A 25,098-nucleotide genomic window follows, 5' to 3' on the forward strand; every position below is an offset into this window, starting at 1 on the left:
TCAAGTTTCCATTTAATGATGGAGTCTGTCTGTGCCTTAATATGTTTTTAAGTGAATGTTACTTCTTTGCCTAAGATTTTTTTTTAACATTTCCTTGTAGCATTACTGGCCAGTAAAGTTTAGTATTGGTTTTTTTCTTTTTTATATTGTGCTAATTTCTTGATTTGACCACAGTAACCTATGCTTTTTAGTATTGCAATCCTGCTGTATTCTCACATCCAAAGTTCAAGTTCACTAGGGGCCTAATTACAACAATGTTCTGGATTTACTTTGCAAATGGTTTCTGCTGGAATGTTTACAGCCTGAGTTCCCATTTGGCCTGAATATTAGTGATAAGTAACATAAATGTAAACAAACAAAAAAAAAACCTTGCAGTCAGATAAGAAGTTAATAGTAGCCACCTATATACTGTGAGCCTAACCATTAATTTTTCACATTGACGAAAATCATCTCAGGAAGAGTTTTCTGTAGTACAGGTGAAAATATGTTAGGACAGAACGGTCAGAAGTACAGCTAATGCAAGACATACAGATCTATACTGTTAGAGCAGAGTTTTATGTTTTTCTACCTTGGCAAAATTTCCATTGGAATTGGTAGTGATGAGAGGAGGGAAGACTGGATTATTGAAAAGTACGTAAGGGTTTGGAAGTTACAGGTAGTTCACTGTGTGAAAAACTTGCAAATGCTCTTGTCAAAATGTATGCCATATAAAATCTCTACAGTAGAGCAAGTTGGTTTTTCCCTTTACCTCTGCAGTGAAAAACTTGTATATTGAATGTGTTTGCCCTCATTTTTTAGCGGATTGCTCCTGTAAAGCATTCCTGTAGCATCAAATATGCAAAGTGTATGCCAAAAAACAGAAAGGTATGGCTAAAATAGTATTGTGGATTGGGAATGTATTGTATTCTTCACAAGAATGATCAAAGTAAGGTAATGTCAGATTCAGACCCCTCTCTAGTTTTTCTTTAATTTCAACTTTTCTCTCATGTCAGAACCAGAATCAGTCCTATAACAGTTTTTCTTTCTTTCTTTCATGATGATGGTTATAGTTATTGAACTTAAAAATGGCACATAGTTTTTATGTACAAGCACATTGCAACAATGTTAGAATAAGAAAGGATTCACATAACATCACTGTTAATTTTATTTTCACAGTTTATTGCTTCAATGTGTTTGTTGCTACTTACTTGCTCTTATTGCTGATTTGCACTATCTGGTGGGCTCAGATCATATATGGCCACTAGACTGATCTTACATGGAGAAGCTGTATGTCTGATGCATGTTTTTTACTCAGTTTGTGGGCAGAAGACTTCAGTCTCTCAGTTCCTCTGGTTCCTTTGCTCAGTCTGCTTAGCCTCAAGGGTGAAGAACGAGGTTGCTTGAGCCATTTGCATTCATATTACCTGTAGAAATTGAGGATAGCCATGTGAGCCATTTGTTTCTTTCTGTGAGCTTTCCTGGGTAGAGAAAAAATGACTTGCTCAAATTACAGTCAGAATTCAAGTCACATTTGCACTCAAATTTAAGCTCAAACCTCCAGCAAATGAGGGTTGTTAGTTCAGCAGTTACAATAAAAGCATTCAGCAAAAATGTTGACATATTTTGCATTTATTTTGCTTGCACCCTGACAGTGTTTGCAATGTTGAGGCTGGAAAAAGGAATTGTTTTTGAAATACATCTGCTGGTGGTACAAGTGTTGCACTGCTATTTTGGGAATTGCTCATACAGTGGGGATACAGCCATTTGTGCTTTTTTGAAATACACAATATATGCTTTTTATGCATGTTTTATTCAAGATTTGTGGAATTCATACAGTGCACAATAAGTAGGCTGCCATCTGCCTGTAGTATGCATATATTCTTCTTCAAGTCAGAATCAAAGACATGCAAGCAACAGAAAGAATGCTTTGATGCTGGATAATAACTTCTTCACCAAAGCAAAAGTCACAGTGACTGCCCATTGTAGATTTTGTCTGGACATGAGAGATTATGTAAAATAAAGGAAAATAACTCAGAGCCTGAAAGAGATAAGACAAGCTGACGTTGGCAGGATTACGTAGATGCAGCTGGTGTGAGGAAAGTCACCTGCTAATTTGTATAGTTTAAATCACGTTTGAGATATTAGTTTGAGTTTTCCATCCTGTGAAGTTGCCTACTAAAAAGAAATAATATGGAGCTCAGGAAACTTCTAGTGAATAAAGGAATGGAAGCATTTACATTTTGATCACATAAAGCAGAAACATCAACATCCGGGCAGCAAGCTAGACGTGGCATAAAACAGCAGCTAAAGAACCTATATTCCCTCTCCCCTTGTTGGCCCCTGAATATGGGACATATGATGCCCATCCCATGACTTGGTAAAATCCAACCCAGCTAATGACTGTCCAGGTTTCGTCTTTGGTCTTGTTAGGTTAACCCAAGCCTGTTAGCTAAAGGCTGATCCCGGAGTGGAAAAGATGCCTTTTCCTACACCCCTCATTGGTTTGTGCACTTGTTTAAGTGTGGTGTTCTGCCCCACATGTTTGAGACCAACATTAACCTAAACAATAGAACTATTTTACACTTAACTGGTAATGAAGTATGTTGCCCATTTTCTAGGGCTGATTCCAGTCACATTTCTGGGCCTTTTTTTTATCTGTTACTTTAGGCAAAGCAGGGTTATGCTCTCTGAGGTGTACATAATTTTAGAACATGACAATTTTGTAGAAAAGTTGAAGTTGTTTGAAAAAAATAAGCTGGAATTGTTCCATCTTAAGCACATTGTTCCTAAACATGAGGAATTAGTAATACTGATCAACAGCACCTAATAGATGGTTTGGCTTTTGGTATATATAATATACATAAATCTTAAAGCCAAATCCTATTCCCCTTTCATTAGTCATCTCATTAAATTCATCTGGGCCACTTGTTTCGCTTTGAACTCTGAGAATGCACATGCATTTAAACTCTACCCAGGCTGACCTCCCAGTCTGGGTTAGGTCCTTACAGACTGCTTTTGCTATCTGATAACAAAGGCTGTTGTCTGCTTCAAGAAACTTCATACCATTTGAGTCTACCATTGTAAAGGTACTGAGCAAAGGTGCTGTATGTACACTTCTGATGTATGTTACTGATTTATCATCTAACTCATAGTTTAAAAAATACCTTGGGCACTGAAAACATAGATCTTAAGACTTGAAGATCTGGGTATCTAAAAGAATTTCAGAAGATTTCAGGCAGCAGAGACAACACTTGTGGTTGAAAATCTCCCCACTGCTCAGTAGCTATCTAGCCTGGGCAGCAGTCAGAAGGCACTGCCTGAAGTGGCTGGGCACTTACTGGAATGGGTTTGTCCTGGGCTAGTCTGGGAATCCAATTTGTGATTCAGGAGCTGGGTGTGCTGAGGCTGAGCCCTCAGGAGCAGAGAGTGTAATATAACCTAACAGGCACGTTCAAAGCATAGATAATGCACCAGCAGAACCAGACCCCTAAAAGCATATAGCACACTTCTATCCCCCACATTTTTATCTTTTTTTCCTTCTTGACAACATTGAAGGTTCACCAAGTGAGAGAGTGGCAAGAGCACCTGGATTTCATAACCCCATAGTTCAAGCAGTCAGCTGGAAGGGGGAGCCCTGGGTTGTGATCTCTGCATTTGTTTTAACTTATGTATTGTAGACTGATCAATCACTGGTTAAACACATAAATAAACCCACTGTGGTATATGCAAGACCTCTGCTAGCTGTGGGACCTGGACTATAAAATGCCTGAAGTATGTGCTCTTGCTCACTTTTAATGGTAGTGCTATACTTTTCCACCACTTCTAAACTAAAATGTGTAAAAAATTACTCTGATAGAAGGTTTTCTTTTAAAAGAGAGCCTGCGCTGCTCCCTTGGTACTCTGTCTACTGGTGGCATGAACATGGCATGCCAGCTGTTTTTGCTGTGACAATTCCGTATTGTTTTCTATTCTGCTGCAGATAGCCTGAAGGGGACTTGCTGGCTTAACATCCAAGACAGTCGCTGTGAAGTCAACATCAATGGTGCTACACTGAAATCTGAATGCTGTGCTACCTTAGGAGCAGCCTGGGGTAGCCCTTGTGAGCGATGTGAATTAGGTATGCTCTCATATCCTGCATCTTTTGAGGGAAGAGAGGAAGTACCACTAGATAGATTATCATCATTTTCTGTATAGAAAACAACACAAAAAACCCCATGAAATTAAGTTTCTTATTTAGCATTGCTTGTAATCACCACCACCAGAGATCATTCTAATAACTTTGAAGTTACTGGGAAATAACGTGTGGATAAATCTTTTAATAATTACATATGTTTCATCTCCACAGGGACTGTGCATTGGGGTAGGAAAGTAAGAACTACAATAATAAAGTGAAATATCTGGTAAAAGTCTTGAGGCCTTTTTATGTTGTGGACTGTTAACACTTCTTCCAGCTGTTTTGAAACATGTAGTTTATGTACAATTATTGATTGCAGAATAGTACTACTATTAGATTACAGGGCTAGATCTAGAAGTTGGAAGCAGGGATTCCAACTGTATGCACTAGTTTGTGGAAAAAATACTGTGCCGCATTCTCCCCATAAGGTTTGAATAATGCCACTTGCAGCTGAACCAGTGTAAGGACATTTTAGCCTTTCATTTTTAATTAGAACAAAAACTGTGGGCACATGTATCCCATCTAACAGGCATGGTGCAAACAACATCCAGCAGAGCTCTTAACTGTGCAGTGCATCATCAAGCAAAGATACTACTTTGGACTCCAAGAAGCAGCATGGTCACGTTAGACTGCTAAAACTAATCAAAAACTAATCAATCTAGAGAGCTAATTAGCTCAGACTGGGTACACTTGGCCATCTAATTTCGTATTCTCTGATCGGTTAAATTTCAGCAAGCTTTCATATCACTACATCATGCTACATTTTACATGCATATCCTAAAATAATGTCATTGCTTAGATCCTTTAGTAAGCTGCAGTGGAAAAAAAAACCTTTAGTGATAACTGGCATCACTAAAGCTTTAAATCTTCAGGCAAGTTTACAGGAAATTTATCTTTCAGCTATATCTGAATGCAGAGATTGATGTGATTAGATGCTGAGCATTCTGGTCTCCATTAAGGAAAACACATGAGAAAGTAATTGTCTAAGATTTAATTTCCTCAACTATTGACTTATTTTAAGTAATATGTATGAGTCAGTACTTTTCTTGATTGAGACTAGAGCACTCACCACCTTTTACAGTCAAATTATTAGAGAATTCTGAAGATAGATATATTTTTAAATTATTTACTCCTATATTTCTGTCATTCTAAAGCAGTGATATATCTTTCTGGCTTGATTCCAGACACAGCTTGCTCAAGAGGATTTGCCAGAGTGAAGGGTGTTACCTGTGAAGGTAAAGTTTTTGCTTCTTACTCAATATATCACTTTTTTTTTTCCTTTGATATGGGATAAAAGGGGATTTATTATTTGGTTGTTTTTGTCAGGCATAATCATACTGACCTAAAATGAATGCCTTCACAAACAGTTACTGAGTGTTGGAAAGTGTTACGTTACACTGTTTGCTGGAGGATATCAAAATGATACAAAGAGAATAGAACTTCTCCTTCAAAATACATCTAATCCCTTTAGTTTTCCCTTTCTCTCAGCCATATCCATCATCTTGTCTTAGAGAAGAGAATGTGTCGCCTTAGTGCCCTATGACTTGAAGATCTTGCAAGAGTCCCTTGAGACTGAGCCAGATGCTTGTTCAGAGCAGTGTTCAGACCATAATACAATATGGATGAAAGCCTCTCACTTTCTTTAATGCAGTTTAAATTCTCAATAAAGCTGTAGCTGTAGCTGTCTCGTTTGAGTTAGCATACAACTCAACTCTTTGTTTTCCCAACAGATGTAAATGAGTGTGATGTCTTCCCGGGGGTTTGTCCCAATGGGCGGTGCATTAACAGCAGAGGCTCATTTCGCTGCGAGTGCCCTGAAGGACTGACACTGGATGGAACAGGGCGAGTGTGTTTAGGTAAGAGTACACTCAACTCTGCCAGCTTTTTAGCTGTGACCAATGGTTGTCCAAAATTATTCTCAAAGCGGTGTAAAAGGATATCTGGTTTGTTTCTGAATTCCTCTGAAAGCAGATTGTTAGGTGTACATTTTAGTTTATGCCTGCTTAGATATCAAATGCCTGTGCCAGTTCAGGGAAGAGCTGTTAATCCCCTGGGTGGGAAGTATGAATGTTTGTGTCAAGACTTGTTTTTCCCCACAGTGCAATCAACAGGTTTTGCTAGAGTGCTGCCCTTACTGTGACTCCTGCTCAATGAAATGAGAAATGCCTGACTCACTGGGAGCTAGATCGATAAGCAGTCAGACAGCTGGTCAGACAGCAGCTTATAGTGCAGCGTGAACGATGCTCTCCTCTATTGATGTCTAGCAGTTTTGTGAAACTCAGATACTACTGTGTAGCATGAATATGTTGGTGCAAATTGGTCTGTCTGAGAGTAGTAAAAATTAGTGTAGATAAAAAGAAGACGTCATCTGTGTTGTACAGATTAGTATCTTCTGCCTCCAAAACATGATGTCTGTGAAGACGTAAGTTTCTCTAGGAAAGACTACAGATATAAAAAATACTGAACCCCTGTGTAAGTTCAGGAAAACAGAAGTATCCTGTAGCAAGTGTAGTTAGGGTTATTAATCTGCATCGTTAAAAAGTTAAAAAGCAATGGTCAGAGATGAAAAAGTTCAAGTCGGGGTACTGGATATTTAGAATAGATGGATTCCATGTTAATTTTTCTTAAGGATAGAATAGAATCCATGTTAATTTTTCTTACCAGTTGCAAGGATTGTAAAAATATTATTACTGACAATATCGATTTCTTTTAAGAAAACAGTGCAGCAGAACAAAAAAAAATTTCAGTCCTTGCTTCTTGTCAAGGATTTTCCTACTCTAACCTTTATTTCTTTTATTTCAGCAGTGTTCTCTTTCCTCAGGCAAACTCAAATTTAAGGAAACACTTTTGCTTTAATTGCAGTATGCCTTACCAATAGCTGATACAAACAGTTACCAGGTTATGGGTTTTTTTAACGTGAGTGTAATTCTAGAGATACATATTAAAGTAAGAATAATTTTGGAGTGAAGCAGATGTGTACAATCCATATAAATGGCTCAGAAAAAAGAAAAAATTCAAAACCAAGTCTGCCGGGATGCACATCTCCGTTGTGTTTGTGCATATCATATGCATTTTTGCATGTTAGGTTTTACTTGATATTCCACCCCCTAAGCCCCCCAAAAAATAATAATTCTGTTGCCAGTCACTGGCATCTGTAGTCATCAACCCTGTATTATTTCTCCATGAATAATTTGATAAGGACAGGTGTAAATTCAATTGTGGTTGATAGATACAATTGAAAAGTTGGAACAAAGAAGCCATTTTCAAGCAAGACACAGGATTCCTTTACCCTCAAAGCCACGTTCCCTTTTCTCATTTTAATTTAAAAAATGACCTTTTATATGACAAGATAGTGCCTTCTATGCTACACTGTGCATTATGTCATGTATTTCTGAAATATGGCTGTTTCCTCAGGATCCACTACAGTGATTTTAGTGCAAACAAATATTTATTAGCACTATGTTTGTTGAATCTCTGTAAATGAAAATAAATATGATCTTGATGTGCAGTAGTTTACAGGAAACCATGAGTATACTTTGAACAATTTCCATTTCTTATACTTGCTTTTAAATTGTTTAAATTCATATGTGTTTAGGCTAAATTTGTGTTATAAATCTGCATAACTTTGAAGGGCTTGTATGGAAAACAGTTCAGCAGTTCACCTGTGTTATCTTTAGATCTTGCATCTTCTCCAAAGCTTTTTGCACTAAGTATTTAAGAGTTCTGTTAGCTTCCAGTCCAGTATATCATATGAAACATTAATGATTATATTTATCCTGAAAATACAGCTAGACCTCTAGTCCATTTCAGTCATGTCAGGAGGCTCTAAGAATATGTCCAGAAGTTATTTCACTGGACACGGTATGTCCTTGTGATCTTCCTTACGCACTGAAAATAACTCTTTTCTTTGAGAGCATTAAGCTACCAATACATTTCTGTGTAGTATTACAGACATCATCTCTAGCACTGCTGTAACTGATACTCTCCATTTTCTGTTATTGGTATTATTTGCAAGATTTTTGGAATTTGGGCATAGTTCTCATATGTTGTAAAAATTGGCAGGTAGAGACTTAACAACCCATATCTTTACACCAATTTTATATTTTAACAAATACTAAATTTTTTTCTAAAAATTTTAAACTATTTTTCTTTACTAAAATACACATAGCTGGAAAGTGTGAAATGTACTGATGCTTTCAGATGGCTTATTGTGTTTTTTATACTGTATGTGAGATGTAGCAGTGCTGATTTTTCCTGTGTACAGTGTGTGGTACTTTTCCTGACAGTTAGGTATGGAAGTACAGATTTTGCCTGCACACTTGGTTGATCTATATTTTGGTTGACCTGCTTTTCTGCAAATGGGACCCTTGAGTATAAGGATTTTTTCCGGAAACCACATTGTTTTCCTCTACTAATTGGTGTTAAAGTAAACACCAAGTAGGTTTTTTTCTGTATTCCTTGTTTTATTAAATTAATTTAATCATATAAACATAGGTAGGAATGATTTTTCTTACCATGAATGCAGGTCAATTTGTAAGTGAGAATACCTGATACAGTAAATAAATACACACCTCTGTCCTATCACATACATGTAGAAAGCTAAAAAGCACAGTCATGTCAGAGTAATGGTATATGTTGGTATTGGGAGCCAGTAAAAGCAATGCTTGTACTTTTATGTGGTACAAAAGAGATCCAGAAATTTAACTATAGTGCAATATTAGCAACTTCAAATGGTTGAACATTGTGCAGAAGTGTAGTCTTGCGCAGGAATTGCAGGAGTCTCCCAGAAACTGAGCCTCACATGTACTCATGCTTCAGAAACAGGTGCTTCTGAAAAACAGAAAACTTTAGCAAAGGGTAAAATGCCTATTTGTTGTTGTAAAATGAGCAGATATTCGCATGGAGCAATGCTACCTGAAATGGGACGAAGATGAGTGCATTCAGTCTGTGCCTGGCAAGTTTCGTATGGATGCCTGCTGCTGTGCTGTGGGGGCTGCCTGGGGCTCCGACTGTGAGGAGTGTCCTAAGCCTGGCACCAAGGAATATGAGGCCCTGTGCCCCAGAGGTCCTGGCTTTTCCAACAGGGGAGATATTCTAACTGGCAGGCCATTTTATAAAGGTAAGGGTTCCTTCTTGGATCTAAAGATTAATTATAGATACATCTGAGTGAATATTCTAAGAATTTGTGTCTATGCTTGTTATGTACTTGAGATGAGAGACATTATAAAGATGTTTGCCTGAAAGAGCTGTCCTTACAGGTGGGAAACTCTCTGTTTGCATGGTGCTGAAGAGGGTTACAGGAGCCTAAAAGGAAAAGCTGCAAAGTTTGAATTTGGTATGGATTAAAAGGAAATTACTACGACAGGACTGAAGCTTTAAATGATAAGAATATCAGAAATTATGCACCTTTTTTAAGGTGGTGATTTTCAAAGAGTGAACTGAGATGAAGTTCCATAAAGTCAGGGAGTTAAGGCATAAATGCAAAGTATTACTAAAACTTGGCCAGGGTTCTCTGAAAGAGAGACTGAAGAAGGATGGGTTCTTTCTATAGTTTGCAGAATTAATAAGTGATTAAAAGGGAAGGGTATCTGTTACATTAAAATTACGAGGGCAAAGAAAATGAGGAGCTGCAGTGAAAAAGAAGGAAAGAAGAGGATTTTGTCCAGTTCTCACTAGCTTTACCTCCTGTAGAGGAAAAACAAAACTGAAGAGGCTGGAAAAATGATAGGAAAACAGATCTGAGAAGAAAATCTGTAAAGTTCTGTGTGCAGAAGCTGAGGTGATCCCAAAGTGTTTCAGTATTGTATTTATTTTTAAAAGGATGTATTCTGAAGCATTTGTCTTGAAATATTTGAGTTGCTTGAGGAAACTTTAACAGATTGGACCTCTGCTTCACCATAAATAAGCTCTCATTTTCAGGAGTTACTATTTTCAGACAAAGGTCTGACTGTTCAGTGGTGTTTTATTAAATAATTAAGGAATTTAATAGCAATAATATAATTTTTATTAAAATTTATTTAATTAGAAATAATAATTTAATTCTTCCATGCACCCTAATACATGGAGATAGAAGTTTGCTTCATCAAAAATGATTCTTGGCTAAGGACATTCATCAAGCAAATTATATCACAGAGTGTAAGAAAAGCTTATTCAAGGTTGTAAATGCTGTTGGGAGTGTGTGCATATGAGAGAGGCTAACACATGAAAAACCCTTGTTTGTCCTATGCAAGCTCCTTTAACAGCCTGTGTTATCAAGCTGTCCAGCAAAACACATTTAGAAGAGGTGAAACATTTAATCTGATATTCTGCAAAAGAAAAATTACCCTTTTCTAAACTGAGGTCCAATATCACTCCGGCAACCTCAGTTTAATTTTAAAAAAAAAGAAAAGATCAACAAGGTAATAGTAACATCTTTTACAAGCTGTCTCAGGAACACCATGAATATTGATTGTATTGGAAAGCAAAATAGAGCACAATACACATATTGGCGTCATTGGCAAAAGGGTTTCAAGCCTTGGAATTTCACTGAATTTGGTATATTGCTGAATAACGTAAACTTTTAGTTACTGATTTGGATATTGAAAGGCAAAGAAAGCACAAACAATTCAACAGGTAAGGAAACATCTTTTCTCCCCTACCCCCAGGCTGAGCTTCAGCCCAGCATCTTTCCTCCACCCTTGCTAGTGTCCAGCCCCCCTAGTCCCATGGATGAGGCAGTTGGCAGCATGGGCCTTGGAGACACTGACGGGTTCTCTTTTTCACCCCATGTTGCATAGTCTTTTCTTTCGTTGCTCCTTCCTTCTTACTGATTTCCTGTGCCCTGGCATGGTTCATCCATGGGACAGAGGCCCTCAGGGGTGTACCTGCTCCAGCATGGGTTGTCCACAGCCTAGGCTCCTTCAGGATATCCCAGCCCCAGTGTGCTGGTCATGGCTCCTCAGGGGTCTCCGTGCCCAAGCAGGGGTTGCATGTGGGTCACAATCCCTCAGAGGTGTCTTTGTCCCAGCATACATACTCCATGGGCCACAGTCCCTCTGGGATGTCCCTGCCCTGCCGTGGGCCTCCCACAGCAGCAGTCCCTCTGGGGCATCCCTGCCCTGGTGTGGATCCTTCACAGGCTGCGATCCCTCAGGCATGTCTCTGCCCTGACATAGGTCCTTCAGGGGTGGAGTCCCTCAGGGGTTCCTCCTCAGACATGGAGTTCTGCTTTCCAAGAGTGCATCTCCAGTGACGTCTCTAACACTGTCCCCTCCTGCTTGACTCCTCCATTTCATTTTTCCATTCTCCTAACCTGTGAAGAGGAGGACATCCAGTCCCCTGCAATTCAAACCTCGCCTTTTATGCCCAATACAATTGGAAAGAACGAATAGGAAATTCCCATTCATTTTGTGTATATTTGTGCGTAAGAATGCTCTTTTGTTTTTATTTTATAGATATCAATGAATGTAAAGTGTTCCCTGGTATGTGCATGAATGGTAAATGCAGAAACACAATTGGAAGTTTCAAATGTAGATGTAACAGTGGGTTTACTTTAGATATGGAGGAAAGAAACTGTACAGGTAAGTCTTGCATTTTCCCCAGTTTTCCTAGAATTATAGAATCGTTCAGGTTGAAAGGGACCTCAGAAGACCATCTGCTTCAAGGTTTTGTGGGAAAGGGAGCCTAGATGAGATTATCTAGCACCCTGTCCACCTTGGAAACATCCAGTGATGGGGACTCTACCATGTTCCTGAGGCATTTTAAAGGAACTTGCACTTTTGCATATCTTGGTAATCTGGAAACTTAAGGTAATTCGTTTACTTCAGTTTCTAAGAGCTTAATCTTTGGACAGAATGGCCAACTGCCTTAAGTTTCCCTTTCAAAAAGTGATTCTTTAATAAATGTAGCATTTTTCTTGTACACATACATTAGGAATTTTTTTTAATCCTAAGATTTAAAAGTGTTAAAGATGCTCAGGTCTATCATGCTCTATCAGTACAACCTGAAAAGCATCACCAGCAAACCCAAATTCAACATTTTAACACACAGTTTAACTTTATTTACATTCCTTAGTCTCTGGTAATGGTATTACCAAGTGAACTTAGAGACTCCACTGCAAATTAATTCAGATTTGATAGCCAGACACATACATACAGAGGCACCTCTGCAATTCTGACATCAGGGCAATGTTAACTCAATAAGAGACGTGCATTTAATTTAAAAGTTTAATATGTTGTTATTCACTGCCTGGAAAAACTGAAACAGAAGATAAGTGTGATAGTTTTCTGGTTATGAGAACCTGGATGCCTGCTTTGTGGGTGGTTCTGTGCTGAAAGTGAAGGAGGTTTTGTTATACCACACAGGCATCTATGAGTGAGTCTGAGTAATATGAAGTGTGGGTGGTAAGGCACATTAACTGAGGTTGGTCTGGATGTTAATGTTGCCTTAACTGGTGATTTCCTTGTTTTTATAGTGATTACACTGATGAGAAATCCATTTAACTAACTTTATTTCTAAACTAACAAGAATAGGTCAGAAAACTTCTCACTACAAAAGCTTTTTTTGATTCTGTTTTCCATTGAAAGTTTGTTCTGATGAAAATGTTCCACTGAGCAGCTGTAGGGAACCAGGTTTTATTAAACAGAAGACTTTTTGTTTTAAGTTAGCTTAAAACAACAAAATGTTTTATAAAGCCTGCAGGAGCCCAGGTACTCTGTAACATCCGAGGCCCACCACATGGGTTACTATCTGACACCTCCACACACCTGTATGTGAGGACTGAATTATCTTCACCCAGCAGAAACCTGGCCATGGGGAGTGACACAGAGGCAAAAGAGACTCTTGCATGTGGTGAAAAAAGAACTGTTTTAAATCTTTAGCAGTTTCTTTAGTAAAGCTTATACTTGCCTAGTTTTCCTCGACCACTTGAGTGCCCAGCTTACCAATTTACTGCAAACATGTTGATGCTCTTGTCTGATTCCTTGCTTACTGGAGTGCTTGGATGACAGAATCAATCCTACGCCCTGTTTGGACTAATGTTTTAATTGTTTCCAATATTCTGTTATTTTTATTCCCCGTAAAGACTTCATGGTTTCTTAATATGTAAAAATTAATGACACAGTAATGAATGAAGCTGAAGGTAGAGGGTGTAGTGGAGAACATGAAACAAAGGCATTGAACCCTAGTTTACCCCCAAAAAAACTGGATGGCCAGTAGAGTAAGGAAGAGAGAAGTCCAGAAAGATATGAGAAGACAGCAAAAATCAGGCTATCCTGTTCTTTCTAGTCCTCTCCTTCAACACTGTCCCTTTTTGTTGGTTCATATCCATATTAAAAATTCCTCTTTAGCTTCCTGCCTCACTACTAGTGTGTCTTACAAAGAGCCCTTCCTTCTCTTCTCTTTTTACCTTCTACAAACCTGCTATAGTTTTCCACAGTAAGTTTCATTCAAACTTAACTAATAAGATAACCAGTGAACTGTAAATCTAGCTTTCAAAGGAGCTACTTGAATTCCTATTGGGAATGGTATATATAAGCTTATAATGCTATTACTGGACAAATGTCTTCACAATAAGCAATTTAATATCAATGGCACTGTAGTCATGGAGTGGCCACGAGTTTGATACCCTGTAATAACAACAATTTGTTATTATCAGAATTTGTGACAGTTAATAATATCCTTAGAAATCTAACCTTAAATTACACTTAATGGAACTTACTTGTTGCATATTTAATCTGTAGTTGAGAGCTCTGAAGGCCTTGCATTATGAATCTTTCACAAACTGTATCACATAATCAGATATTCCTTTAAATATTAAATGAATTTCAGTTTTCTCTGTTGATTTATATACTACATATGATTTCTGTAGACTTAATTTATAATGACCAAGTGTTCACTTCTGTGAAAAGCAGAATAACCTTAAACTGTTTGATTTTTGTACCTCTCCATTACTATAAAATAGACATTGATGAGTGCCGGATCTCCCCAGACTTATGTGGAAGTGGTACTTGTGTCAACACTCCTGGAAGCTTTGAGTGTGAGTGCTTTGATGGTTATGAAAGTGGATTTATGATGATGAAGAACTGTATGGGTAAGTGTTGCCATAATGACCTGGAGTCTGTCCATGTACTGTACAAAGCTTGACTGTACTCTGTCCTATACTAGCTCTGCTCCACTGAACACTTCATATCTGTAATTATTGTGACTTCTTGAACAAATGTGACAGATAAGCAGGTTATAGGACAGATAACTGAACTATACATATAGCTTTGCTTGTTCTTTTTTGCTAATTGCTTTTACACATTTCTGTATAGATATTTTAGAATGGCAGCAACTATTCGTTCATGTAGTCTAAAATTGGCTAATGAGGTATCCAAACATTTGGTAAAGTTTGGAATAGAAGACTGGAGTTTCAAAAGTAGCGTGATTCACCTTTCCTTGATTCTTCTAGGACTTCAGAAATTCTGAGAACATTTTCTGAAAAATCACATCTCTCTAATCCGTCTAAAGTTGTAAGAATGGATACAGAGACACCAGAAGTTACTAGCCACCTTAAAAAATATTGAGTTAGTATTGTGCAATACTTCATTAAATACATAATGGCATATATAATGAAAACAAAAAGTGCGTTTTTCACCTTGATGGAGGCGGAATGGGTCTTCCTCCTTGCCCTTCTAGAAGATTGGATTGACATTTCCTCTCCTCCCACCCTAAAGTTCCTTGCCTGATTTCCATGACATTCCAAGGATGGTCAGGAATGTCTTCAAAAGGACATTGGCCAGCTCCCTCTCAGCACTTACAAGTCTTCCATGTCCTTTGTCCCTTATCCTGTTTCTCGTCATCTTTTTGCCTCTGCTGTTGCACCCTCCACATCCCTTGCTAGTGTCAACTCCTGGTGGCTTTGGCACTCCTAAATCCATTCCTGCACACTCAGACAGTGCCTCTGCATTCCTCCTGCATCACCTGCCCCTGCTTTTGCCTATTTTATACTTCCTTTTTGTGTTTGAGTTTTGTCAGGAGCTTTTGTGCTCATAATTGAACTCAAATAAGTGGGCCTATGCCCCTGTGTGCCAGGAGGACATACTGGCCTCCTGTCACCTTTACTTGATTTCCTGCAAATTATGATGCTTTTAGACTCCAAAAGACAGCAAAAAAATCATTGCCTGAATCACAGATGAACATAATGAAGAAGCTAAACTTCTTTGAAGCTGAATACCCTTCATGAGAGACAGAGTACAAATGGAGAGAATCAATACTGTGTGGTTGGAGATATGTTATCTGCAGGGCAGGACGGGAGGCAGGGAAACGAGATGTCAGATAAATAAGCAGAGAGTGAGGAGGTAATAAAATAAATGACTTCTTGAGGGCCTTTTGCAGAAATGAAGAAAGGAAGGGCATCATGTTTAATGAAAACATTCTGGAGCTGTGAGGACTATCCAAGCAAGAGTATAGCAAAAGAAATGTTGAATTCTGTCATCAGGCAGTTTGTCCCCTAATGTGAATAACCTGCAAAACCCAGTGATATCCTGGCTAATTTCTCAGGCTAACGAAAGTTAACAGTAGTCTGCTTATCTGAATAAGAGTCTCTAGTTTCAAGGATAGGTAGCTATAATGCTTCCTGGGAGTCAGAAAGTGTGAATGCATCTTGCACCGTGAACATCTTTTGGTCATATTTCTCTTCATCCTATATACAGTGTTAGCTGCTTTTATCAGGTTTATGAGTCAAATATTCAGTTTTCCGTTATAAGGTGTAGCAAGCGTATTTCCCAGCCACACAATGTACACAGGAGTTATCAAACTGAATAGCCATTTAGTTAAAAGTTTACACACACATCCCCATTAATGGCACCCACAGACAACAATTTGCATGCATACATAAATGGGTATCAGGTTGCATTAAAAAGCACTTTCTTGAAAATTTCATCACATTAATACATAGTTCTAAACAGCAAACATCCAAATGGTTGCTCTCTTTTCTTGTGTCCTGTGTCTCCTAGAATACTTAATTCTGAATGATGAGTTTCTGGTTTTCTTGAGGGGCAAAGTACCCATTTTTGGAGGTAATAATGTATAGGGTTTTGTTTGCCCTTTTGTGCAGTATGAGGAAAGGCGCAGCATTGCTTCAATGAAACAAATGTTTTATTTCTGACCTCCCAGTTTTGTCACTTATAGACACTGAGAATTGCTTTTCTCTTTGTTGCCCCTTAATAATAATTTTATATTTGTTTGCTGTGGTTTCTTTGCAGATATTGATGAATGTGAACGCAACCCTCTGCTGTGCAGGGGTGGCACATGTGTGAACACTGAAGGGAGTTTTCAGTGTGACTGTCCTTTGGGACATGAGCTGTCACGATCACGTGAGGAATGCATAGGTGAGTTTTAACTCAACATAATTGTCTTCAGCTTTCTAAGAAGATTGGTCATTTGTTCTATGAAAACTTGTCTCTGGCCAGGATGGGATCTCAGGAATATCTTATACAAATTCATGCTCCTCCTTTATATGAGTATCTTCACATCAAAACCTCGTAACAGATCCTGTAAAAAAAATCTCCAGTGCCCTTAATGCTGTTGAATTCAGAGAGGAGTATTTTACCAGGCCTCTTAGGGATTATTTAGCAACAAAAAGGACCGTACCACACATGTTGGCAACTTTCAAGTAAAATACATACAAGCACAAAGTGAACTTTGTTCCTACAGTCACAAAAAGTATCATGCCTTATTGAAATGAAGCTCTCCTTTTTGCACGTAATTCACCAAAATGGTGAAAAGAATATAAAAAACATAATGCGTATTATCTCTTTGGATTCTGTATTTGATGCATAGTTGCTTCAAGACTTGGTTTATATCAGCAGAATGTGCAGTTCGTGCTCACAGACCAGAAACAAAGAAGATAAACCTTTGGATGCTGGCTTAGCCGTACTATCCAGAGCTCCATACCTTAACTGGAACATGTTAAGAACAAGAAAGAAATTGAAAAAGCCTGAAAGCCACCAGTTTAAATATATCACCTCTCACCTCTTTCTCTGGCCTTTGAGCAGTTAGATTCTGCATTCTGAATAATAAGTAATTGATATGAATGATTCTTTTCCAGATGTAAATGAGTGCTCATTAAGTGACACTCTCTGCAGAAATGGCAAGTGTGTGAACATGGTTGGAACATACCAGTGTTCCTGTAACTCTGGGTACCAGGCCACTCCTGACAGACAAGGCTGCATAGGCAAGTGTTGTACACCTTCACCTATGTATTTGTGGTTCAGCGTATATTGTTTCATGTCTTTGTTTTTATTTAATTTCATACCTTCCTCTCAAAACTGAGCAGGGCCATCTTCTCTTCTGCTATGAGACATATCATGAACTACCGTGGTCCCATATTTTACCTTAGAAATATAAAGAAGGTATAAAAAGATTATTGCTGTACTGAACTCTGCATAATACTTTGAGAAAATATATTCTTATAACTACTCCATTAAAATCAAAGGCTTGAGCTAACAACCAGAAAATACTGCTTGATTCCTTGAGCCAGAACACCCTTTGCATTGATAGTTTCTCTTTCACTTTTTCTCCTTATTGTACATATCTCTTAAATCCTTCACTATTGTAATACTGAATTATGTAGTTGTCATCACAGTGGTAAGGAGAACAGAGGTATTGAGAGTCTTTTTATTTGTTGGTTATATTTACTTTTTTTCTAAAATATAGATTTGTGCTACATTTCAAGCTTTCATGAAACCTAGGTTTCTCAGGGCTTCTCTTTATTTCCTTTCCACGTGTTGTCTTTTGCACATTTTTTATAACCTTAGTAATACATATGAACAAAAGCAACAGTTAAAAGTAGCCACTTGCTCACACAGATGAAAATGCAGTTGAAGGAGAGAAAGCTGAACAAAACTTAAATCAGAGACAGTAGAGTGAGAATAAAAATTCAAAATCATATCATAAACTGTTTCATCTGCTAAGTAAAATGGCAAGATGACTTTTCCTCTTTTCCTTCTAAAAGTAGACTTCTACTAATGTTGCTTCCCCAGATATTGATGAATGTATGATAATGAATGGAGGCTGTGACACCCACTGCACTAACTCAGAAGGCAGCTATGAATGTAGCTGCAGTGATGGCTATGCTCTAATGCCGGATGTCAGGACCTGTGCAGGTAGGTTTTAATAGCTTAAAAGTTCCAGCATTGTATCTTTCAGCCAATATGAACATGGTATTCTTTTAGCTGATCCATACCAGAGCGATAGAATTATTATCTGCTTTTTTCCCCCAGATATTGATGAATGTGAAAACAATCCAGATATCTGTGATGGTGGGCAATGTACTAATATTCCAGGGGAATATCGCTGTCTCTGTTATGATGGATTTATGGCTTCTATGGACATGAAAACTTGTATTGGTAAGTAGTTGTATGCACCAAATTTAATGCAAGTCTAAAAATACTGCAGCTAATGTTTTAAGATGTTCTGCTGAATCCTTGCAAGTGGGTATTGAAATTATGTATATTATAAAAAAAAAAAAAAATCTGTAGGTCTTTCTTGCCTGTCACTACAGATGACAGGAAGGGTAGAAAAAAATTTTAAAAGTCCATAAAAATTAATCAAATCAAATAGTTCCAAAACCAGGAGTGATTGAATTGTAATGATACAATTCCTCTGAAACATCTCTATTGAGATTATTTGAGTGCCCCAGCATTTTCTTCTGTCTCTTGTAAATGTTTTAGTTTAGTCCCTCAACTACAGAATGCATCTATCAAACAAACCTTCACTTTGCAGTTGTGCACACTTTTACACAAGCACACACTGGGGAGAAACTAATTATGTATAATGCTGAGCAAGCTGTCCTGAGTTGGTTTTGTCTCCTTGCTTCCGTAGTTAAGAGTTGAAAGTAAGATTTTCTTTTCACCTTCACTTTTATGTTACTTCAGGTTCTTGTTTTCATTTTTTGCACATACTCCATGTTTACACAACCAACTTGAAAGTTCAGAACAGATTTTTTCTACAATTTTTTCATGTTAGCCATGTTAGAAGCTGTAAAATCATAATACTTTTTAAATTTTATTCATAACTGCTCTTACACGTTCTTCTTTAGGAAAACAATGTCTGATATCAAGGTTAGAATCCTACAGTAAGGAAGTGTGAATCTCTGCCATGTATGCAATTGCTTTCTTTGCTAACAGCATTATCCAGTTTGTCTGGATTATCCAATTTGGGTCTGTCTTCTTTTGTCTCCAATTTTCCATGGTTATGTTTTTATGCTATTGCCCCCCTCACAAAAAGGAGGGTCCATTCTAGCCCTTTTGTGACTTATCTTGTTTTCCTGTCTTCCCAGTCATTCTTCTGGTGTTCCTGTGAGGTTTTCCAGCCTATCTGCAGTCCCTTGTCCCTATATAGTCCTTTTTATGGCAACTTCTATGACTTTGGTGTGTCCTACATGCAGCTACCTACACGCCCATCTTTCCTTGCCCTTTTGGCAGTCTCTTTTCTCGCATCCTTATGCAAAACTGTGTCTTGCTATGCTATCACAGTACTACACAATACCTACATGCTGATGATAGTCACTCTGTTTTAGCGTGCTTATATTGGGGTTTAAGGCAAGCTCGTATTAATTTTATCCCAATTAATACACTTTTAATTTATAGGTGATGCAGGCCTCTGCTTTGGCTGTATTATCTGGCATCTTACTTTACTCAAAAAGACAACTACAAAATACCAGAAATGCCTTTTTGCCCACAGCACAGTGACTCTCTAATGTCACAGTATAATACTGTTAGTTAATACCATTTGAAGGGGCAAATGCAAATATTGGACAAGGTCTTTTAAAAGCTCTTGGGACATACGGCCTAACGGCAGTATGACTCAGAAGACTCATATAAAACTCCTCAGTTAGTTACCTTCTTGACAGGTGCCCAGTTCTAGTTTGTTCTTATATCAGTTTCATTGCTTCATAAGATACCTTATCTTTCCTAAGTTGAATTCTTATTTAAAAACTAATTGTTTACCGTATTTTTTTCATAATTTTGACATGCTATTCAGAAGTATCAACACACTTGTATATATCATTATTCAGTTTTAGATAGTGATCAAAGTGTGCAAATTGAAACCTGTAGATAATATCAGTACAGGAAAAGTAATGAGTTTACTGTAGAAATTCTTTTTTTGAAGAAAATTATAGCATTATTATGATCAAGAACATGTTTTTAAAAAATGCTTTAAAATGATTCTTGAAAGAAGTAACTAACTTCATAGTCCTCCCATAATTAGCATTCTAAACAAATTAGAAAACTGTGGTATTTGGAGTACACATTCATTCTTACTTGTTTTTAGGGAATTAAAAGAATACAGAATGGAATGGCTGAAATATATTATGATGAAGATTAATAAATGCCACATGTTGTAGGGATGGACCATCCTCCTGATATTCTCACCTGAATGACAGAGAAAGTATGCTGTGAAATGACAGTAATGTTCAACTAATAATGAATTTATGTGCACTTACAGATGTGAACGAATGTGATTTGAATTCCAACATCTGTATGTTTGGGGAGTGTGAAAACACTAAAGGTTCCTTCATTTGTCACTGTCAGCTAGGATATTCAGTCAAGAAAGGAGCCACTGGATGCACAGGTGAAGCAAATTTCTGGCATGTATGTCATGGTGTGCACATATCTTGGTTGGTTTTCAGTTAAAGTAAATGCACAAGTGTTCACACAAAAGTGAGAAATTGTTATCTGTACATAACAGTAAATAAAAAAGTATTCTATGTTTGTCAGTATGTATCCAGAGTTTGAAAAGGTACGTTCCTTGATCAATATCAATATGATACGAGAGGCCCCTTACATAACTGTAATTTTAAGGGCAAAGATTTTGTCAGTATAGGTTGGGGGTATATCTGTGGTATGAAATCCAGCCTTGGTGGCCACAGCTGCATTTGCGTTGGAAGTATTTTATCAGTACTCATTTGGCATACATACTTAAAGTGTGAAGTCACCTGTCAGCTAAAGCTGCAGGAAACGACAAAAGGAGAAAAAGGAAAAAAGGTTAGAGAAAATAATGAAAAAAATGATGACATAAAAGGGAAAATATTTGCTACCCATGCTAGCAAATTTTAAAGAATCATAGTCAGTCCATTTCAAACTCTTTGAGTTCCTGTGATAGTTAAGCAGTACCTTGCCTTCTGCAAGCTGGGTCCACTGTTTCAGGAAGCTAAGTTCATCCAAAATTATTCTTCTGGGAAAGTTGACAGAATTTCTCCTATAATTTGGCCTTTAACAATTTGTTCTATAATTACTAAAATATTGGACTAGTCATTTTTATAACTGAAATGTGCTTGTGCACCCAAAGGCCTTATCCCATTTTTAGACATATGAAGATTGTTTAATAGGCCTGGAAAATAGCTTTAAGTTCAAACTGAAAAGCAGTTGCAGGAAGGCAGACTAATTTTGTCATGTTTACAAAGAACAAAATGAAAATACCGGTTTTGCTATTTTTTATGAATGTATAATACAAAATAACTTGCTTGAATTACTGTATAGTCTTGACCATTTGTTTTTTAAAGAACTGCAAACCTGCACAGTGGAAATAAATAACATGTAAAGGAATATAATTTGTAATATTCTGGTGCTCCTGATGTAAATACTAATAGTTTATTTTGTGCTTGTAGATGTGGATGAGTGCGAGATTGGTGCTCACAACTGTGACACGCATGCCACATGTGTCAACATACCAGGAAGTTTTAAATGTAGTTGCAGAGAAGGATGGATTGGAAACGGCATTAAATGTATTGGTAAGTATAAATAAAATAAAGCTTTTCTCTTTTTTCTTTTTTTAATGAAAGCATGTAATGTGACTGCATGATTTCTGCATTAGAAACAAAGCATAATTCTTCTATATGCTGCAATCTGTGCAGAGATGGGTATGCAAGTTTCTTATGTTTCAGGAGTTTGGTTTTCTGAGAAAAAGTCTGGTTTTTTTCTCAGAAGCCTAGTTGTATAACATTTTAGTGAATTGACTGTATTTTACTAAGTTTACATACAACTGCTAGAATGTGCAAAACAAAAAAAGATATGAAAATTGGTTATGTGATTTCCTGCCAGTAAGATATTATTGCTGTCACTTAATACCATTTTTTTTTTTGAAACATTCTGTAGTATATCTAGTTTATAGGCCCTAATATAAAGCAGATTGGACTTGAAGTATGGGAATCTTGATTCTACTTTTGCTGAGCTGCCAGAGTAGCATCATGTCCCCTTGCCATCATTTTTTAGTTTGGTGTGTAAAAGATTGTAATATTTACCTTTTTTTCAGAACAGTTTGGGATCTATGGAAGAGGAGCTTCATTTAAGAATTAGGATTTATTGGTGTAACATATGAAACAAAAAGTACCATGTTATGCTATTTTACTGCAGGCAAGGTTTTTTAAGCTTTTTAAGCCTGAGAGCTTTTTTTTTTCTGAGAGAAAGGGGAAAGTCCTCTGGTTTTTATTATTGTCATTTATTTAAAAATATGTGAGCAATGAAAAATTAAATTAAATTAAAAATATGTGAGTAATGAAAAAGTCCCATTTGAAAGAGAAAACTTTAAAAAGTTTTTCAGGCAGCATCCTCATAGTTAGAAAGCTCCTGGGTATAGAGTGTTCTTCCAAGATGCTGGAAGTGAGTCTGTTTGAGAAGGGGCTGTCAGCTACCCCACAGCAGTAGCTAGTGTGACTCATGTGTCAGGGACCCCTATGACCATTCCCGTCAAACATGCCCTGGAGGGGAAGGAAAGTATTTTCTTTTTTCTCTTTCTGTATTTTTTCATCCAAGTTGACATCCAAGTAAATAAGAAAGCTTGATTTAATGTTCATAGGGTTACATTGTTTTCACCTTTTTCTATTACTTGAGAAGAGTCACCAAATATATGGCAGATTTTCACCTCACTGTATTTCTTTCATTTTCTTAGTGTTTTTTTAAGTAATTTTGAATTCAGGTTCTTTAACAGGATATTAGTGTTCAAGTAACGAGTCAGCTGAATTCCATCTGTTGCTTAGAAACATTTTACCCAATCCCATGCCTTTTAATCTAAAGGAAGAAATATTAAATGAAAACACTATAGATTAACCCCGTATCTTCTGATGGGAACTTTGTATATTTATGGAGGCATAAATCATCTTTGCAGTTGTGCTTGTTGGCTTCACAGTTAATTGTAAGCCAACCATGCTAACTGCTCTGTTAGTGCTTGTGCTCACTTGCCCCTGATGTGCAGATCTCGATGAATGCTCCAACGGAACCCACCAGTGCAGCGTGAACGCTCAGTGTGTGAACACCCCAGGGTCATACCGCTGTGCCTGTGCGGAGGGATTCACTGGTGATGGATTTACTTGTTCTGGTAAGAAGATTCTGTGAAAGCTGACTTGTCACTGATTGTTTCTGTTGTATGGAAGCTTTGCAAATTAGGTCTAAGCCCAAAGTGCAAGATAATAAATGTAAAGATGTCTTTTAAGATCAGGATTCTTCCCATCTGCTGAAGAAATGCAGACAAAGGCAACTGATTGTTTTTTTTTATTTGTGTGCCACATTGGACACACTGGGCCCGTTTGTTGGCTGAAGTTCCTGTTTCTTCATCCTCATCCTCCTACTCTTCATGCAAATTTTTTTGAATGTGCATGTGCTGCTTGCACAGTCTTTGCCAAGACCAAAACCACCAGCTCTCTTTGTGGTTCCTGTCTTGTAGGCCAGGTCTATCGCTGGCAGGGAAGGCATCACCTGTTTTCCCCTCACTATGTTAGCTGAACGGGATTTAATCATTAACATAGGACTTTTTAAGAAGAAAAACAAATTCCAGTTGAAAAATATTGCCCACAATCTCTGAATTTAAATGGGAAATGCTCACTATTAAGAATGAACATTGTTTAGCACACAGCAAGTGATTCAAAATAAACTGATGTGTAAAGGATTATATAAAGTATAAATACGTTAAACATTAATGGCCAAGTATTGAGGTACTGTGGTTTTTATCACTTACAGAGTGGAGATGCAACAATATCTCTGCTCTTGACTTCTAACATGACTTTTGTGTGGTCAGCAAATTTGAAGGTTTGAAAGAATACATCCTAATGATAGTAAAATTCCTAGAAACTAATGTGAATGCATCATTATTAGCTAACTGGCTAATTTTAAATCAAAATTAATTTGCAGGTTAAAAAGACAGCCTTCTGATTAGTATTGTAAGTTTTTTATTTCAGAATAAGGATCTTCAAATATTATTAGTTTATGTGTTTCAAGTTTGTGATTAATGAACAAGAACTTTCATCTCTATTATTAACACAGTTTCAGATGTTCTGTTTTTTAAAAATCAGATGAGATACTAGGGATTGACTAATAAAGTGAAGAAAGTATACTGAAAATTCTTCTGGACAATCATAAGCATATCTGAGAAAATTATCAGTCCTTATGATGACTGCAATGGTGAATGCCTGCCTTTGTCATTCTGCTCTTTTGTAGCTCATAGAAAAAAATCGCTTTTGGGGCATACTAGAAGAATCACTGGTAGTGTGCAAACGGTAGTTGTAATGTTCATAACCCTCAAAGAATATTTTCTAAAATGCATATGAAAATAATTTTCTATGTGTGATTCACTTAAGAAAATGTGCCTTTTGAATACGTTTTATGTCAAAGTAACATAGCAATATATGCCAGGAGACAGTGTTTTGATTTTGTAAGCAAAGTATTGAACCTATTTGTCAAAGCTAATAGTACTGAATCTGAAAACCTTGCATTATGAAAAAAATATTAAATCTCTTAATGAAAAACAAGGAGCAAGGAATCATGGCAGGGTAAAAGGAATAATTTTGGAAATGACATATTTGCTTTTCTGCATTCTTTCATTTTACTTCATCTTCAGGTGTGAATGTTTTGTTTTATATCAATACTCAACAACACTGTTATTTTGAACATCAGGATAATATTATTTGTACTTTGCTAGGGAAACATGTA

General features: G+C 37.2%; 1 protein-coding gene across 2 annotated transcripts in view; it reads left to right on the top strand.

Annotated features, from left to right (window-relative positions):
- The window catches only part of FBN2 (fibrillin 2), a 183,263-nt gene that overhangs the window by 112,605 nt on the left and 45,560 nt on the right, over window positions 1-25,098 (top strand). For both annotated transcript variants that reach the window (XM_064437967.1, XM_064437968.1), the window contains exons 21-33: window positions 3,959-4,096; window positions 5,338-5,388; window positions 5,884-6,009; window positions 9,045-9,272; window positions 11,587-11,712; window positions 14,094-14,222; window positions 16,378-16,503; window positions 17,223-17,348; window positions 18,157-18,279; window positions 18,397-18,522; window positions 20,624-20,749; window positions 21,786-21,908; window positions 23,369-23,491. In XM_064437967.1, the coding sequence (XP_064294037.1) occupies window positions 3,959-4,096; window positions 5,338-5,388; window positions 5,884-6,009; window positions 9,045-9,272; window positions 11,587-11,712; window positions 14,094-14,222; window positions 16,378-16,503; window positions 17,223-17,348; window positions 18,157-18,279; window positions 18,397-18,522; window positions 20,624-20,749; window positions 21,786-21,908; window positions 23,369-23,491 (1,671 nt within the window). The remainder of the gene's footprint in view (window positions 1-3,958; window positions 4,097-5,337; window positions 5,389-5,883; window positions 6,010-9,044; window positions 9,273-11,586; window positions 11,713-14,093; window positions 14,223-16,377; window positions 16,504-17,222; window positions 17,349-18,156; window positions 18,280-18,396; window positions 18,523-20,623; window positions 20,750-21,785; window positions 21,909-23,368; window positions 23,492-25,098) is intronic.

The sequence above is a fragment of the Phalacrocorax carbo genome, chromosome Z (assembly GCF_963921805.1).
Source record: "Phalacrocorax carbo chromosome Z, bPhaCar2.1, whole genome shotgun sequence".
NCBI lineage: Eukaryota > Metazoa > Chordata > Aves > Suliformes > Phalacrocoracidae > Phalacrocorax > Phalacrocorax carbo.